The 17,346-nt window shown below is 39.1% G+C and overlaps 1 protein-coding gene across 2 annotated transcripts in view; it reads right to left on the bottom strand.

The window, feature by feature from the left end:
* Positions 1-121: 121 nt before the first annotated feature.
* Positions 122-17,346, bottom strand: part of LOC137976276 (D-amino acid oxidase-like) — a 23,660-nt gene continuing 6,435 nt past the window's right edge. The window contains exons 3-10 of one of the 2 annotated variants that reach the window (XM_068823572.1): positions 10,733-10,812; positions 8,734-8,799; positions 8,557-8,611; positions 7,571-7,672; positions 6,330-6,415; positions 3,938-4,058; positions 3,735-3,848; positions 122-2,955 (exon numbers count right to left, since the gene is read on the bottom strand). In XM_068823572.1, coding sequence (XP_068679673.1) covers positions 2,833-2,955; positions 3,735-3,848; positions 3,938-4,058; positions 6,330-6,415; positions 7,571-7,672; positions 8,557-8,611; positions 8,734-8,799; positions 10,733-10,812 — 747 coding nt within the window. In that variant the 3' untranslated portion in view covers positions 122-2,832. Of the gene's footprint in view, positions 2,956-3,734; positions 3,849-3,937; positions 4,059-4,290; positions 4,819-6,329; positions 6,416-7,570; positions 7,673-8,556; positions 8,612-8,733; positions 8,800-10,732; positions 10,813-17,346 lie in introns of those variants that run through there. The other variant, XM_068823573.1, reaches the window with a different exon arrangement.

Raw genomic sequence — 17,346 nt, 5'->3', positions numbered from 1 at the left:
CTATGTTCCTCAGTTCAAAGTGATTGTATTTCACTGCTCGTCCATTAGGTAAAACGCCGTAAGAGTCAAATGGTGACTATCAAAAGACGGTTATGTTAAATGTGATAATTTGCGACACAAAAGCTTTGCATCGATGGGAGCACCTAACAAAATCAAAATGATAATAATCTTTATTTAACCACGGTACAATTCATCAGCAATAGAAAAAACCATATGTGCAATTAAAAAATCATAAACCAAGTATAGATAAAACTACGTAAACTACTTAATTTAAACTATCCTACCCACTATAAAAAAAAAGCTGCGCTCCACAAATGCCGTGTTTAAATACCTCTTTAATCAGTCGTTTGAATTGATTGAGGGACTCTGCTTTCCTTAGTTCTAAAGGCAAACTGTTCCACAAAACTGCGCCACTATAGCTAAAGCTGTTTTTGTAGTAGTTTGCGCGCGGTTGCGAAACATTTACCTTATATCTCAAACAACAAGACTCTCCATGAATCGTACACTGGTTTGCCTGTGTTACACAAAAACAGAAGGCACTGAATTAGGTGGTATTTTTGGGTTTCATTCACGTGATCAGCAGCCATGTTTTTCAACGAAAACAAAAGAAGGCGTTAGCATAAGAATAGCTTTCAATTCCCGGATGATTGGATCGGGACACCAACATGGCCGTCATTTCATTGTTTGGAGACACCAACATGGCGGCCGTGACGTCATGTGAAATCCAAGAATTAAACTGCAGCCTTCCAGTTAATGTTTTCAAGTGGGGGGTCATTAAGACCATTTGAGGGGTCACCCAGACATCGTACCAGCAGAGGCTCTTTGGCTCACACGTTTAATTATTTTGTAATGTCCTATCCCATTTTGAGGTCTTTTAGTTTTTAAGCTATGGTAATAAATTCAGTTAAAAGATACCAAAAAAAAAGCTCTTGAGTAGAATTCACTCGTTTCTTCTTTAAATAAATAGTCTGCAAAAAATTAACTGCAAATTGCTCTGAGGGACGTTTTCCTGCATGTCATGCATGTCTTACACTTGCACCAAGCAAACGTTTATTGCACACACTGAGGAAGGGCTGAAGATGTTGTTTCCGCTTCATAATTCGTCTTATCGTGTGACCCGTACGGACCCGCGCGCGCTTTCATTGTGAAAGTATTGGAAAAATCCCAGATGAGCGCCGAGCAGGGCCGGAAAAGGCCGTACGGCCCTACTAGGAACACGTACTGTTCCGTGCGATGCGATTTTAGAGGATTTCGTCGCATTTAAACATCCAAGTTATTTACAGCCAGAAGAGCAAATGCAATTGAACAGCATATTAGATAAATTGTCTGTGTAAATGTGTTACTTATTTTGTCCAAAGTTCAAATTCTGAGTGCTCATGAACAGTGTAAAGGGCCCATATGATAAAATGCTCATTGACTGAGTTTAGGTCGGGCCGGACAGGAAAATATTTGGCGCTCGGTCCGTACGCCATGACCTCGGGCCAAACATTTTCGCGTTCGGCCCTCCCACTCAGTCAATAAGTACATTTTTTGACCGGGCATTTGTTCAATTAAATTATGGACATCAGCGTCATAGTTAAGGTAGGTCAAGACACGGACTGATCTGTTGTGTAGTTTTTGCAGTTTTTCCTACAAAGTTAGTTGAAATGCGGTTACACTAGGGCCTGATAAATAGAATGTAAGGTCCAATAGAGGGACAAGGTGCCTGATTCGTTATATGGCCCTAATACCAGAAGCAATTTTCTTGGTTAACTTATCAATTTGGCTTCCCCAAGTAAGTTTATCATTGATAAGCACTCCTAGTGATTTAGCAGTAGTAACGTGCTCAATGGGAACGCCATTAATTGATTAAAGGCCTATGAGAAACTGTTTGAGTGCACAGTCTCTGTCTTGACCCAATAAGCATAAATTCAGTTTTTGTCATATTGAGCGTGTATGAGTTTTTTTGCTATCAGCCAATTGCTAACATGTACTAAATCATTGTTTAGACAAAAGAAAGCAAAAGGTAATTTTAAATTGGGAAATAATTATATAGTGATTTTTCTCGTGACGTCGCCCATGAAGAAGAAGAAGAAGGAGAAGAAGAAGAAGAAGAAGAAGAAGAAGAAGAAGAAGAAGAACAAGAAGAAGAAGAAGAAGAACAAGAACAAGAAGAAGAACCTAATTGGCTGTTGAAACAATGAATTCTTTTGTTCAGTGGTTGGCAAATTTGAATATCAAAAGAAATTTCACGTCACTGCTTGTAAATAAGAAACATCGCTGATTCATACGGTGAGAAACCCAAACGAATTTCCCAGAGTAATGGAAATCACGATCAATTCGGTTTTCTACTGTATAGTAACATTTATTTATTTTCAAATTTGGGCTCTATAAAAATGACACTCCACTGAATCTAAATATTTCAATTATCTTTGTTCTATCAGATTTAGTTTTGGCTTTGGCCCTGGAGAATGTAAACAAGAAGATACTAGTCTCCCTCATTTTGCACCTAAATTAAGCAATACGGTAAATTTGACATAAGTGTTACACTTCAGTTTTTTAAAATTAACTTAACTTGATGTTAGGCGTACACCTTTAAACTACAAAAGGTATCATGACAAGATTAAGACGAATGTGGAGTTTTCAATTTATTTTATAGCGCGATTATACTGTCGCACAGTATTGCAATTTCTTATACAAATTACTCGTAGTCCTAGCTAAATTATTGGGCATACAATACAACACATTAATTTAGTGCTTTTCTCGAAGCAATAATTTTGTCTTGAATAAAAACTATTAATACCATCATTTTCCAGCTATTCAAAATACTATGTTTATTTGGTGTATGCAGCACTACAACTTGGCATGCAGCTGTTTGGGAGCAGCCAGAAATTCAAACACCAGGTCTGTGGTGTCCATAGCACAGCCCCAGTGCATGGTCAAACCAGAACCACCATGGCCATAATTGTGAACAATCTGTGGACAGAAATACAAAACAACGGATGGTAAGACCTGATTACATAACTGTTTTAAATGACTCCTTTCCTAACTTCGTCAATTTGTCAAATTGCAGCCAAAATTCAAACAAAAAACTGTTGAATAATGTTGCCGAAGGTCACGTCCAGATTAGGCAAGTTATGAAAAAAGGTCAAACGAACTTTTGTCCCTTTCATTGGCAACAAAAGTAATGTTCAACGATGAAATGGATCATATATTGAACTGTGGATATGAAATCAAGTGAAGCTGTGATCCTCGTAGTTATGAACACAATTTTTGCAATTGCGTAGAGAAGCCTGAAAAATTCAGGACTTCAACGGGGCTTGAACTCGCATCCTTGCGATACCGGTGCGACACTCTAACCAACTGAGCTATAAAGCCACTGACGTTGGTTTGAGCGACGCACCGGTATCGCGAGGTCACGGGTTCAAACCCCGTTGAAGTCCTGACTTTTTCAAGCGTTCATAAATGCGAGGATTATAACTTCACTTGATAGAAATAATATTACTGAAGAAATCATTTTAGGCCTTCATTGAGTCTGTCAAACGCTGAGGCTCTGGTCACATGGCGTTTTCATCTCGTTTGCACGCGAGGTGAACAGCAGACAGCGCTGTTTTTTTTTTTTCTTCTTTTTTGCAAATAGTACATTATACATGTCGTCACTTAGGCAGCTTTATTTGGGTTGGGGGTGCGGTCCTACAATTGTGGTCCAAAGAACAGTACTTTAATTACATGTACATATCATTCCACGTTCGTACTTTAAGGCATCTTTCTTGTCCAATCTTGTCCTCAAATCTCTTCTCTTCTTTTTCAAGCCTAACACTGCTTCGAAAAGGCCGGAGACCAACCCAAGCATCTATCACTTTAGCTCGCTATAATGTTTCAAAGAAAACAATAGAAAAACATTATTAGCCTTACTATGAACTCTTTGAGCTAAGCACACATGAAAAATCACACTTACTTTCAAACTTGGCACAAGCTGACTGGTTGCCTCTAAAATATGTCTAGTATCATCAGCATCAACTCTTGTATCAAAATTATTGTGATATGCAGTTCCACCAAGAACAACCTCCCCATTTGCCCTGAATAAAAAAGGAAAAGTATTTTTCAGTACCTTTGGAATATCAATTGGGGTATACAGGGTTTTCAACAGTTTTGTAAAGTAGCGGACATATTTCTGAAAGCACCGGACGTGACAGTTTTTAGCGCCGCAAGGCGCCTTGGGAGCGCCAAAGACGAAAGCTACCTAGGGGGGGGGGGGGGGGGGGGCGGTCTGTGGGGCATGGCCCCTAGGAAATTTTTTAAATAGAACACTAAGAAACGCTGTTTCCAGTGCTTCTGGAACCCAAGAATTAGTTTCCCAGGCAAGGCTGGAGTTCTCTTTAAAAATAAGTTAAAAATTACAATAATCAAAAATAAAACAAACCCCTCAAATACTGGCATTTCCGGACATGGAATGGGAAACGGCCGGCCTCTGGCCGTACTTCCTGGAGTAGCTCGATCTACCCTTGATGGTTTAATGGAAATTACACGTAAATAGGACGCTCAAACCAGTTTCAACGCTTTCAAGAAATTGTTACTCTTTAGAAGGATACATTGAATCAACACAACTGTTTTCATGTGACAGTCAGCAATCAACATTAAACAACGTTCGTTGCAAATGGAGGTCAGGTACTCAGTAACCCAACCCCTCCTGGATAGAACCACCCAACTGGCCAGCAGTATACACAATCAAAACACAAGCCCCTGCACCCAACAGGAGAGGCAGGAAGAGAAACAACAACAACAAACCTGGGCACAGGTGACACTGAAAGATAATTCAGTGCAAGACCAAATGAAATACTGTAAATAACAATAATAGTAATAATAATAATAACAATCATCATCATCATCATCTTGATGACAATAATAACAATAGTAGTGATAATAACAACTGCTAGAGCGGTTTTGCATTACTTCACTCAGTGATTGGTGGAAATTTCTCGCCCCACTCTTTCAACCAATCAGAAGTGAAGCCAAAACTACTTGTGGCTCGCGCGTGCACATTGTGTCAGCTGCGTGTAACTACTGAACGAGTTTTGATTGGTTTACTGGATTGTCTCTGTCCTTTTTGATTGGCCAAAGTAATTACTGTACTTTGGTTTTGGTTTTGGTTTTACGATACTCGATTGAAACTCACTCTATCCTGCGAGCACTATGGTAAGACCGCATTGACTGTTGCTTAAGGACAAACCCTAGCAACAAAAGCCACTGAACACATGCACTGCAGATATGAATGATTGCTGGGACTGAGGAGATCAAATAACACCAATGCATCACTAAAAGACCCCGTTAAATGCAACATCAAGCTAATTGAACACGACGCTAATGCAACACTAACACAATCCAACACGAATGCAATGCTAGCCTTAACACTAGATATCTAATTACCAAGATGTTAGCAACGCTAGCATTTAACTACGTGAATAATGACTAATGAAGATGCATTCAGTAATGTGACATAAATGGGGTGTAATGGGTCACCATAGGAACAAAAGAGCCATTTCAGTCTACATGTGTTTGTAACTTGCACTCTTTCACATTAAGGATTGATGTTGACACCCCCCTCCCCCAAATTAATGATATGATGTGACCTACAGCCTGCAAAATAAACCTGGCAGTCTAAAATATAAACCCTTTCAAAAGATTTTAATCATCTAAATACCCTACGGTACCAACCTCTGAGATTCAATGAGTACAATCGTGGTCAAAAGTTGTTGGGAAGGTTGCGCGCATCACTTCACTTCACACCTAATTAGATTATTCAAACTATTGGCAGTACTTAAAACATAAGCAAGCGAATATTAACGTTGAAAGCCGACGTTTCGGCATCATCATGACACCATTCTCAAGGCACAGAGAGTAAGTAATGCGAAGATTTGATTTCTATAGTCTCTACAAATTAGCATAACAACAAAGGATCACAAGTTCTCAAAGGTATTCCACTTGAAGAACTTGTGAGCCTTTGTTATTATGCTAATTCGAATAGACTATAGAAATCAAATATTCGCATTACTTACTCACTTTGCCTTGAGAATGGTGTCATGATGACACCGAAACGTCGCCTTTCAACGTTAATATTCGCTTGCTTATGTTCTAAGAAAATCTAAGAAAATGGCTATTTGGGAAATACCATGCTCTTGTGCCCCCCACCCCATATTCAATCTCGGAGTTCTTCCTGTAAGGAAAGTCACCATTTTTTTCCCTGGAAAATCCAACATTGATAAGGGGGAGAGGAGTTGCTACCTTCCCAACACTTTCGTCCAAGATTATAGTTTTAACACTTGCAGTCAACAATATATTATTTGACTTACTGTGGGAGGATGTAGCAATGTTTCCCACAGCTCACATGCTCTTTGGTGTCTCTGTCATAAGCATGCTTAATCCAGGGTGCATAAACCTATAAAAAAAATGAATCATAAGAACATTTCTTGAAACTAACCCAATATCCAATTACCCGGTAAATGTTAGAAATACACAGAACTGCCATGTTTGCATACGAAAAACTATAGTTCAAACAGACAATATTAAAATCATTTAGGTATCAGTCATGACTAAGGTGAATATACTAGGGAACCTCTCTCTCTGATTGGTCAAGGATTGCACCTTATGTCACCATAATGACCATGCACGCAGGTTTCATTAGCAATGGTACTACAATCCAAAATGGCTGCCTTACATTTTTTCAATAATGATTACAGAAGATGTAATTAACACGACGTAAAACAAACTTTGATTCAGAAAAGCACTTTTACAAGACACTACCATTCTTGGTGACACTTCTCAAAAGTACTGTTAGATACCGTAGTGATTGGATTTAGTGCCCCCCCCTTCCAATAACCACCCTTATTCTAAAATTATAATATTACGCTAATGATGCAAGCTTGCACATAAGTGACACTGTCAAAGCTACATGTATCAGTGTAGAAATACATTTGGATTACAATTCCCACATGTTAACTGACATTCACTTATTTCCTACTGCTACAGTTTCTGTTATGGTTCCTTTTTTCAAGAAATATTAAAGTTTTGTTTCAAACACTTGGTTGTTTCTCAAAAAAGAAATGAGCGTCCTGTCCCAAATGAGCACCCTGTCTCTAATAAGCACCCTCCCTTGAGGTACCAAATTTAAACTAAATAAGCGCCCCCAGTGGTAAATCAAATCATTAAATTGAGGTAAGGACTTTTTCCAGACCAAATGAAGATGTTATAAAGTTTTTTTGGCAACATGAATTTTCCCTCCACAAAAGAAATCAAAACAATTTTAGCAAAATCGGCACAATGTTTTCTTTATTATTTTGTTGAATGATTTTGATAACAAAATGAATTTGTGACAGAATCTGAAAGAATGAAAGTAAAAAAATGAACAAATAAAGACAGTGTTAAAAAAACTACCTTTTGTAATTATTCTTAACATTTTTTCTCCAGAAAAGCAATTTAGGGCTCATTGAACCTTGTTGAATCATCACTAAAACAAATTCAATAATACACACTTTGCCTCAAGAAAAAGATGCTTTCTGTTAATATTACAGTAAAATGTGTTACCGGTACTTACCCTTAATATTTGACCTCTGACTGGGTATAAAGAACAATCATTTACCAATTCACGAGCTCTCATTCCAGTACAGTTAACAACAACATCATAAGTACCTGCAAGCTAATAATATAAAAATCAATCTAATATTGACCATGCAAACCATAAGTATTTATTAATGTCTTTCAGTGTTAGTAGTATACTTGAGGGCTTGGCATAAGTCATCTTTATTTGACAAACACTTAAAACTGTATATACTGTATACTGCCAATATAATGGAAGATGGTCAGTCAGCAGTTCCAAAGATCCTATATGTATGACGTTTTCCTCCAGAACACAAATTAATGGCCATCTTGTATTATTTCCATGATTTTCTTCCATGTTGGAAATGAAATGGAGAGACTTGATCTCCTCAACATTACGTCTGCATTTAAGCATTTTAGAGGAGCCAGAGGGGGTCAGTGAAGGGTCTGTTTGCTTCCCCATAAAGATCAGGGGCCCGTTTCTAGAAAGTCCCAAAACTTTACGGGCCATTTTCGGGTGACCCAGTTCCCTTTGTATCTCAAGAACGGAGAGGATTTAAGTCGTCAAACTTCACAGTTATTTTTCTTTTATATGTAACCTTGAAAACATGTTCAAAGATCGGCTTTCCAAAACAAGCGGTTGGCAGTTTCACAAATGGCTTTTCGGGCCCGAAAAGTTTTCAGGACTTTCGAGAAACGGGCCCCAGGGCCCAGTTGTTGAAAGCCAGATTAAGCTAATCTGGGATTACCCTACTGCAAACTTTAATGGCACCTTTTTGATCTTCAACTTTTTAAAAGTTTTGACAGGCAAAATTCAAACTTCCATTGGTACTTACTTGCGTGGATTAGCATTAATTGACTTTAGAACAACTGTACTCAGGATGTTAAAAGTTGTACATGTACAAAAGCAGGATGTCAAGTGGTGGGAAGCATTTATCAATAAAACTTACTTTTTAAAACAGACTACAAGACTAGTTCTCTAACCTCCTCTAGTGACTCAATTGTTTTCATTGTAATGATGCCTCCCAGACGTTTCAACCTAGAATTCGAAACAACAAATATTGCATTTACAACCATGAATTCATCTTGAAGCTTTGTACTAAAGACCTGTCGTTCATTTTTACCTCAAAAAATTGAAACGTAAAATGAAATGCCAGTCACCTTTCAATGAGCCAAGGCAGATAATACTTTCCATTGAAAAATAATGCTGTGAATGAATAACCAAACCTTCACAAAAGAAAAAGAATGAATAACTGAGATAGAGATTGTTGCCCCTAGTAGATGAAAATAATGAAGCAAATAATATTTCTTCAATGGTGAGTCGGGGACACTTGGAAAAAAATCTGAGATGGGTCAGTACTTCTTTGCAGGAGTTGATCCTACGACCTTCTGATTACTACTAGTTTGGAAGTTCTATCCCTGGAGCAATTGCATTTTTTCCGAATTAATTCCCCAAGTCACCATTGAAAAACTGTCATCTCTTAAAAAAGCATGAAGTTAATGATTCATTAAATGTGCTGGTACTAACAATATTAAAAGAACACAGGATGCCCATTTACAACAAAAGCATACAAAAAATCACTTCCATTTTCAACTGTTTCAGAAAACAGTTTAGCCTAATATCCCCAGAAAAGACTTGCAACAGCCTGGGTTCAGGCAGTTTGAAGTGCTACAGGGGTTTCAATAAGCACCGACAGCTGACGAAAAGCATCAGCTGCTTTGCTCAGAGAAGTTGGCTACTTTTCCCCTAAATTGAATTAATTGAAGGATTCCTTGAAACTTTAAGTAAATTTCATTTTTGATGGACTTGAATGTACTTGTTTTAAGCTCAATTTCAATATAATTATCAGATTTGACACTGTTATCTTTGAGCTACAGTGAACGGCCAACTTTTTTCCACTTTTTTGCCTAGACCAACCGTCGCATTTCTTTTAGGTAATTCAATTACATTTAGTTACGTCCGCAAACATATCATGACGTTTGAGGCAAAAAGGTTGTTATTGAGTAATCGTTGCATCAAGACTTGTTTTCCACTAAAACTGTAAATTTTTCTTTTAGTTTCATTGGTTAAGCCTTTTCGTTCGTTCACATTAAAATGACATTCTTATTGTTCCACAGAACTGATTTCTCACGTTGACCAAACAAAATTATTGCGGTTTGTCTAGACAAACCAAAATGTTTCGATATGCGCTTGAAAAAATACAGTCTGTCAGCTACTCGACTTTAAACCAGCTGCCTGCTTCAAATTTTATTGAAACCCCTGCTAGCACTGTGAGTGCTACAAAAAAAGCACCATGTGTTTTTTGTCATAAAAGCTGTATGGCCAACACTGAATGTATCCTCCCAACCATGCACAAATGTAATTGTGAATTAACTGCACACCCTAACCACAGGGAAGGTTGCAGTTGTTAGTTCCCTCACCTTGTCTATAATAGCACAAGTTTACGTTTTTCAATTTTCTGGACCATTTTGGGCTTTGCTTTATACAATGTAAATTTGCCATCAATTTTTTTAAGCGAGAGCCTCTTTGGACTTAATATTTTAGAATACATAAATTTCTTGATTGAGTTTGATTGATATGGATGAGTGTAGTCGAGAGAAGGACTAATGTTTAGTAATCAACATTTGGATAATGTTATTTTCATGATCAGGTGGGTTTACCTAGTATGGGACCTTGTGTTCTTTTGTATGCTTACATGTGGCTACCTACCTTTGGGCGAATTTGTTAATTAATATTAATAAAAAATAATAAGTAAATTAAAATAAAATAAATGAATGGACTCGAGAAGCTTTTCCACTGAAAAGACACCCACTTGGACAACAAGAACAGTCCTTGACTCAGGACTACACTGCCCTAGATGATCAAACTCCATCAACATTATCATGATTCCTTAACCCTTTCAGTCCCAAGAGTGACAATTATAGATTTTACTCTAACGCCAGACGATTTTACTCGTCAATGGGGAACCCCACAGGAGTGAAAGGGTTAATTTAAAAAATTTTCGATACCAAATTTTCTCAAGTTGAACTTATACACCCAGTACATGGCATTGTGTTGTTTAACCCAATGAAACAAAGAAATTCCTTTAATTTCTCTTTGCCTCCAAGACAACCGTGAAGCTTCTCAATGATATAAGACTCCTATACTACACTTACATACTTGGTTGGCTTTGGAAAGTGTGCAAGCTCTTTCTGACTTAAAAGGCGATATCCATCAACCAGATCCCTCCAGAAAGGCTCCTATTTTTGAGTAGGACATAATGAACAGTGAAATATTTGGTTTTTCTAGCCTTCAAAAACATATACACTTAGTTTAAAACAAAGAAATTATCCAGCCTGTTACTAATATCTTTTCTTTTCCAAATGCAACACTGCACATAACAAAGTTCGGGCCATTGCATTTTATAGCCAATCCCTACCGTGGGTGTTCAAGGATGTGATAGCCATGCAGGGCTTGCAGAGTGGACAAGCCCCTGCTACCTATAATGTGCTTCCTTATAGTGTGTGTTTCAAATCATTCTCTCTCTTCTCAGGTCACCAGCAGGCGTGACCCTGTGTATATGTTTCAAACAGCCTCTAACAATAATTAATAGTAGAATGTACAGTTTTAGGTCCAGCCCCTGACTTAAAGGCAACAACCCCAGTGGGACCTCCTCCTACTAACAGGAATAGCGTTGATGGCTGGTCACTGGCACCTAAAAGCCACTTGCTTTGGGTAGATGGTGCTTGTTAGCCAAGGAAGGCAGCTCACAGCAGGGAAAAGGAAACCCTGAATTCAAACCTCCATTGTCTTACGACCATATGCAGTCACAGAAATGCTTGATCATGAGGAGTTAACTTAAAAGAAAAAGCAGGTCAGAGCTGAAGCCCATAGCGCAGCTCATCCTTGTCATCAACCTCATTCTGGCAGCTCCCAAAAAAGGATTTGGAGACACCAGACTAAAGTAAATTAAAGAGCCTAAGACCAGCTTTAACTGCGATGTTGGCAGGAATGTGAAGACAATGTTGACAGGCTTTTCTGAAAACCTTCAGGACATCAGAAAATCTCGAAGAACAGCTCACGAACAAGCAGCAAGATCAAGAGACTGACTGTGGACATAAGCATTTTTCAGGAAACAAGGGACTGCCAAACTCAAATACAATGAAGGAAAATAACTAACATGTTTTACTGGCAAAGGGAAAGCCTCTGACTAGCCCAGAAAGTATGGTGTAAACTTTATCATGATAAGAAAAAGCCTAATTAAATATATGATAGAACCATGCTTCTATGGTTCTGAAACTAGACTGCTGACTCTTTACAGACCTTACAATGTATGTCACCCTTTGTAGCAAGTATCTCCTACAATGGACTCTTACTGGATATAAACTCTTACTGGATGCCATTGATAAGTTCTGTGAGACACTGGCATCCATCATCAGGGGCATCCCTAAAAAGGAACAACTTGTTCTCCTGGGTTATTTAAATGCCAAAGTACATGTACATGTACGTCACTGCAGATCACAAAATGTGGCCATCAACAGCCAAGCCATGGCAAAGCACCAGGCTGTGTTCTTGTTCCCACCATTTCTAGGATTTTTTCTGCCATACTCCTAAAGTACATGTATGCTTTCCACAAAGAAGCAGATGAAATCTACCAGCTGCTAGATTAGATGGCCAGCTATTCAGCCTTGTCCACCTGAGACAAACGTACATCATTCAACACATGATATAACGCTTGAGGTTGATGATGAAGCCATTTGCAACACACATCAAACAAGAACTACAGCTGCTACGGGACCATTTCTTCATGAACCTTTGCTGACCACCATTTTGAAAAAGACCCACGACCTGGTCAAACACAAAGGCGTTTCCAACCATAATCATTACTTCCAAGTACTTCTGATGTAAAAGGCAATTCACCAACAACTGTACTTCTCAGCAACAGGGATGATCTCATTCAGACCAAGAGGAGAGGTGAGGTCATGATGGTGGTCTTGCATATTGCCAACTATTCAAAGGCATTTGATACAATCAGATTTAAGTCAGGTTTGACCAAGATGCACTCAATTGGATTTTCTAAAGGTTTCTTTATAATAATGTGGATGCTCCACTATCTTTGTGGTCAAAGACAGTTCGTCTTTGATACCTGAACCATTAAATACATGTATAGAGTTCACCAGGGTTCCATAATTGGACCATTCATCTTCAATCTAATTATGTTGCAGACCTCCATGAATAAATAATTATTACAGTGTATGTCCAATGCCTTTGTTTAGTATGCAGATCTACAATACTACAAACTCTAACTTACATGTACAGTGTAGTGTTAAATGTTTCAAAGACGAAATTATGGATGCTACTATCTACAAAGCAAATGTCTCAGTCTCACAGCTTGGACTGTCGTTCAGTGAATGTCATCTGTCACGGAGTCCGACTGGAACGTGTTCACTCGACCAAATTGCTTGGTGTACAGTAGTACAATTAACATTTAACTTGGAATGAGCATGCTACCAAAAACACTTGCATCATGTTATGGGATGCTTGTGGCATTATTGAAATTGAAGCACTTAGCTCCCTTCCACTTGTCGAAGAGGCTGGCAGAAAGTCCTGTTCTTGTATTAAAAACCGGATTATGTTTCATACCATCAGAGTTAACATCAGGGTTCTTTGTCCAGCGTTAGCTACAGTCTGCATATTTCCAATCAATACCTACCGAGCACCAGCAACGGGGGGTAGAGAGCTCATTTCTGCAGAGGGTACTATGCAAGGCGATCCATTAGCAATGTGCATGTATGCTGTCTGTCTACAGGCAGTGAGTGAAGCCAAACAATGCTGGTTTGCAGTTGATCCGACAGGGTGTGGATCACTACAGAACATCAGGATGTGGTGGGATGAGCTGTTGTTGGCTGGACCGGACTTAGGATATTATCCTAATGCTGGAAATGATGGCTTGTTACAGAGCCTGATAAGGAGGAAACCGCTAGGAGCATCTTTGAAGAAACAGCAATTAATATCACCACAGAAGGATGGAAGCATCTGGGTGCAGCGCTGGGCTCCAGGTCCTATCTCGAGCAGTACGTTAACAGTAAAGGCAAAGAATGGGTGGAGCAGGTGACAAAATTGGCTGAGTTTGCTTTGTCACAGCCCCAGGCTTGCTACGCAGCATTCACTTTTGGACTAAAACACTGCTAGACGTACTTTACCTGATATAGAAGATCTACTTGCACCTTTGGAGCGTGCAATAGCTGATGCCCTAATACCGTCCATTACAGGTCACAAATGTACACAAGCTGAAAGTGAGCTGCTGGCACTGCCAGTAAGTGTGGGAGGTATGGGCCTAACAAATCCGAGCCAAACAGCAGCCTTAGAGTATGCAGCATCAGCCAACATCTCTGGTCCACTAGCCCAACGAATAAAATCACAGGCGCATGAGCCACCAGACGAAAGTAAAGTACATGTACACGCTACAGTAAACACCCACATATAAGAACAGTTTTTTCAGGTTTAAGGCTGATTGTGTTCTCATTTGAGGGGTGCTTAATGAGAAATCAGCCTGAAAGTGTTCTTAAAATGTTCTTAAAATTGGTTTCAGAAATACTTCAAATTATGTATTACTACAGGTTTAATTAACATACAATGCTGTTTCGTAATAGATTTTATAGTTTGTAATGGTCCTGAAAACCATAGTACTTTGATATAAGTTACTGTACTGTATTGCTGCCTTATTCTAATACCCTTTCCCTTTATATTAAAAACATGTTTTATTTATCAGCCTGAATTTGTTCTTATTTATGTGGTGCTTTATTGGCCAAATTTCAGCCTGATGTTCTTAATCCACTTGTTCTTATATGCGGGTGTTTACTGTATGCAATGGGAGATGGGCCAAGTCAAGTATTCAGTATCTGAAGGAAAAACTTGATGAGGTGAAGGGCTCGATTTCTGGAAAAACTTTGAGAGCTGTCGACCTTGCCACTCAGAAAGGTGCTTCTAGCTGGCTTACTGTTAATTAGAGATTATGGATTTTGATTTAAACAAGAGTGAGTTCCGAGACACCGTAAAACTCAGGTACGACTGGGAAGTTCCTGATACTCTCTCTGTTTGTGTTTACAGGGACATCTTTAATGGGGATCACGCTATGATATGCAAACAAGGCGGGTTTATCATCCAATGCCACAATAAACAGAGGGATTTGGAGGCAGAACTGCTTAGCATGGTATGAAATGGAGTCAAAACCAAACCAGCTTTGCAAGACATCACAGAAGAAGAGTTGAATAGGGGAGCCAACACCGCCCCTCATGTGTGGGGGGATATAGTTGCTAGGGGATTCTGTGAGAGGCAGAGGTTGGTTTTTTTTTATGTCAGAGTACGTCATTCGAATGCAGACTCCTATAGAGATTTGGATCCAGACCAGATAATCAGGCAGCATGAAACAGAGAAGAAGCGCCAGTGTGCCAGCCATGTGTTAGCCATTGGTTTTCAGCACGACAGGTGGAATGGGGGTGTAATGGAATCAATACCATAGTAGACTTGCTCACTCAGAGTTAGTTGCTACAAAGAAGGGCGAAAGTTATGCGACTACCATGTCATGGATCAGGGCAAGAGTGTCTTTTTTCAAGGCTTGTATCTATGAACCGAGCAACGGGTGGGAACCGGACTAGTCGTAGGATTTTCGCATTCTTGGGCCGTGGCTTTGCTCAGACTGAAGTTTTCAAAGAAATCATCTCAGAAAGACATTACACACTTTAAAAATTAAACCCACATGTTGTGTGATCAGTGTGAATTGTAGCTGCTTGTTTTAAAAAATTAACAATGATGACAACTTGTAATTGGCTTAACTTGATATCTTCAACGCGCGAATTGTCCCACATGATAGCGAATGAGAATGAGTTTGTCTGTGCAAGTATTCCATCTATTTCCATTGCGCCACGACCAGATCACATTCTCAATAAAACTTTTGAAAAGAATACGAACCCTTGATAACCTTTCTGACCTCTTTTGCTTTGGGAGCCGACTGAGAGATCATTTCGTCGAATGCCATCGCTACGTAGTAAAATTGTACGGTGGAATAATGCGCGTTTCCATCCCAAAGATGGAGCCAAACCTTTGCTGTCCATTTAGACTTTTTGTGAAATTTTCGTGGACGTTATCTAGCAAATGTGACGTCTAAGAAACAATACTTTCAGCAGAAAAGCCAGCTTTCAAGTCGATCGCTAAGCTGTCCGGAAACTTTGATGCACTCTCCGAATACAGGCTGCGCATTTCAACACTGGTCCAGTTCTGTATCAGAGGCAAAACTGTCAACTCAACTGGCGAGCCTACACCCAATCTGATCAACGAAGTCGTATCAACTCATGAACTGGAGTAGGCTTATTCTCATTTCTGCATTTTAATGCCGCCGTTAATGTCTTATTGCATAAAATTTATACTGGTGTATTGCTAAGTCCAGTACAAGTCGCGCACTACCTCTATTTGACGCATTAAGGAAGTTACATCTTTTAATGTATATCACTTGCAAAATACTACTAAAAGGAAAAGCTGTTAATCTTACCTTGCTCCAAAGCTTGTCATGTCCTGCCATCTCCCGCCTTTCCCATGTGTTTTTATCCCATTGTGACATTCTTGGCAGCAATATCCATTTTTATTCCCAACCTCTCCATAATTAACCATAATGACTGAACTTCTCTATTTTGGACTGGTACGTACAAAAAAGCGGAGATTCGATCAATGAACATTTTCTTCACGTAAAGCCCATTTCACCTCGATGCAGTTGGTGGCAAAACGCTTTCACCATGCCTTGTCTAATTATTGATTTTTTACCTTTAAACTGGGTGTCAAATGCTGATTGACCTTTTTCTGTGTTTTGCCAGTAGTTTGCTGGATGATCTAGTTTGATACAATGACGTTTTTTTCATGACAAGGGCAAGTAAAATTTGCTATTCTCGGATGCGAATGAGCTTTGAAGTGACCTTTCAATCGAAGAAAAACTGGATCAAATTTCAGAATAAGAGATCGTTGGATTACAACAACGTATTTTAATACTGTGGTCCATGTTAACTTGCAAAAACCAAAACAAGTGTACGAAAACCAGCATTTAAAAAATTCTCAACGCCGTCATTTTGACCGCGCAATTTCGGTCACCCCAAAACGCAGACTGCAGACTGTGCAGACCGTCTGCAGTCTGCGTTTTGGGGTGACCGGTGCGATTTGAATTCCAAGTTTCCATTCTAAATAAAACCATACCTTTTAACAATGATTTCTCAAATTTTGAAATTGCAGAGTTAAAGATTACATTTGTTAATTAGTATAAACATTTTTGTTTCATATGCCCTTTAAAATACTCCACATCTTGGCATCGATTAGGCCCGTTTTGACTGTCGCATTTTACATGTGCCGAATCTAATGCAAATACAGAGAAAAATCCAATGTTTTCGCTCATTTGCATTCGATTGGCACATGTAAAATGCGAAGTTAAAACGGGCCTTTTGGTTGCTGACTGATTTATGAGTGTCTTACCTTTAAAAAAAATAACTACTCACAGCACCGGATTGGACTGCCACTGAGATGTCAGTCATGTATATGGGTTAATGCCCAAGCGTAAACACGCAAAAAAAAGAATGAGGCCAATATCCAGCTATCTCAACCGAACAAGCTTTGTCAATGAAGGATTTATTACATGGGATAAAACATTCAAAAAAATCATCTTGCGGGACCAAGCGATGAAATCCCGAGCGAGGAAGATATCTCCATCACGCCCGCTCGTGGAGCTTGGCAAGTGGTTTATTACACGCCGAAAA

Source organism: Montipora foliosa, chromosome 11 (genome assembly GCF_036669935.1).
Source record: "Montipora foliosa isolate CH-2021 chromosome 11, ASM3666993v2, whole genome shotgun sequence".
NCBI classification, from domain to species: Eukaryota; Metazoa; Cnidaria; class Anthozoa; order Scleractinia; family Acroporidae; genus Montipora; species Montipora foliosa.
The sequence above is the reverse complement of the archived record's forward strand: the minus strand, read 5'-3'. Positions and strand labels throughout refer to the sequence as shown.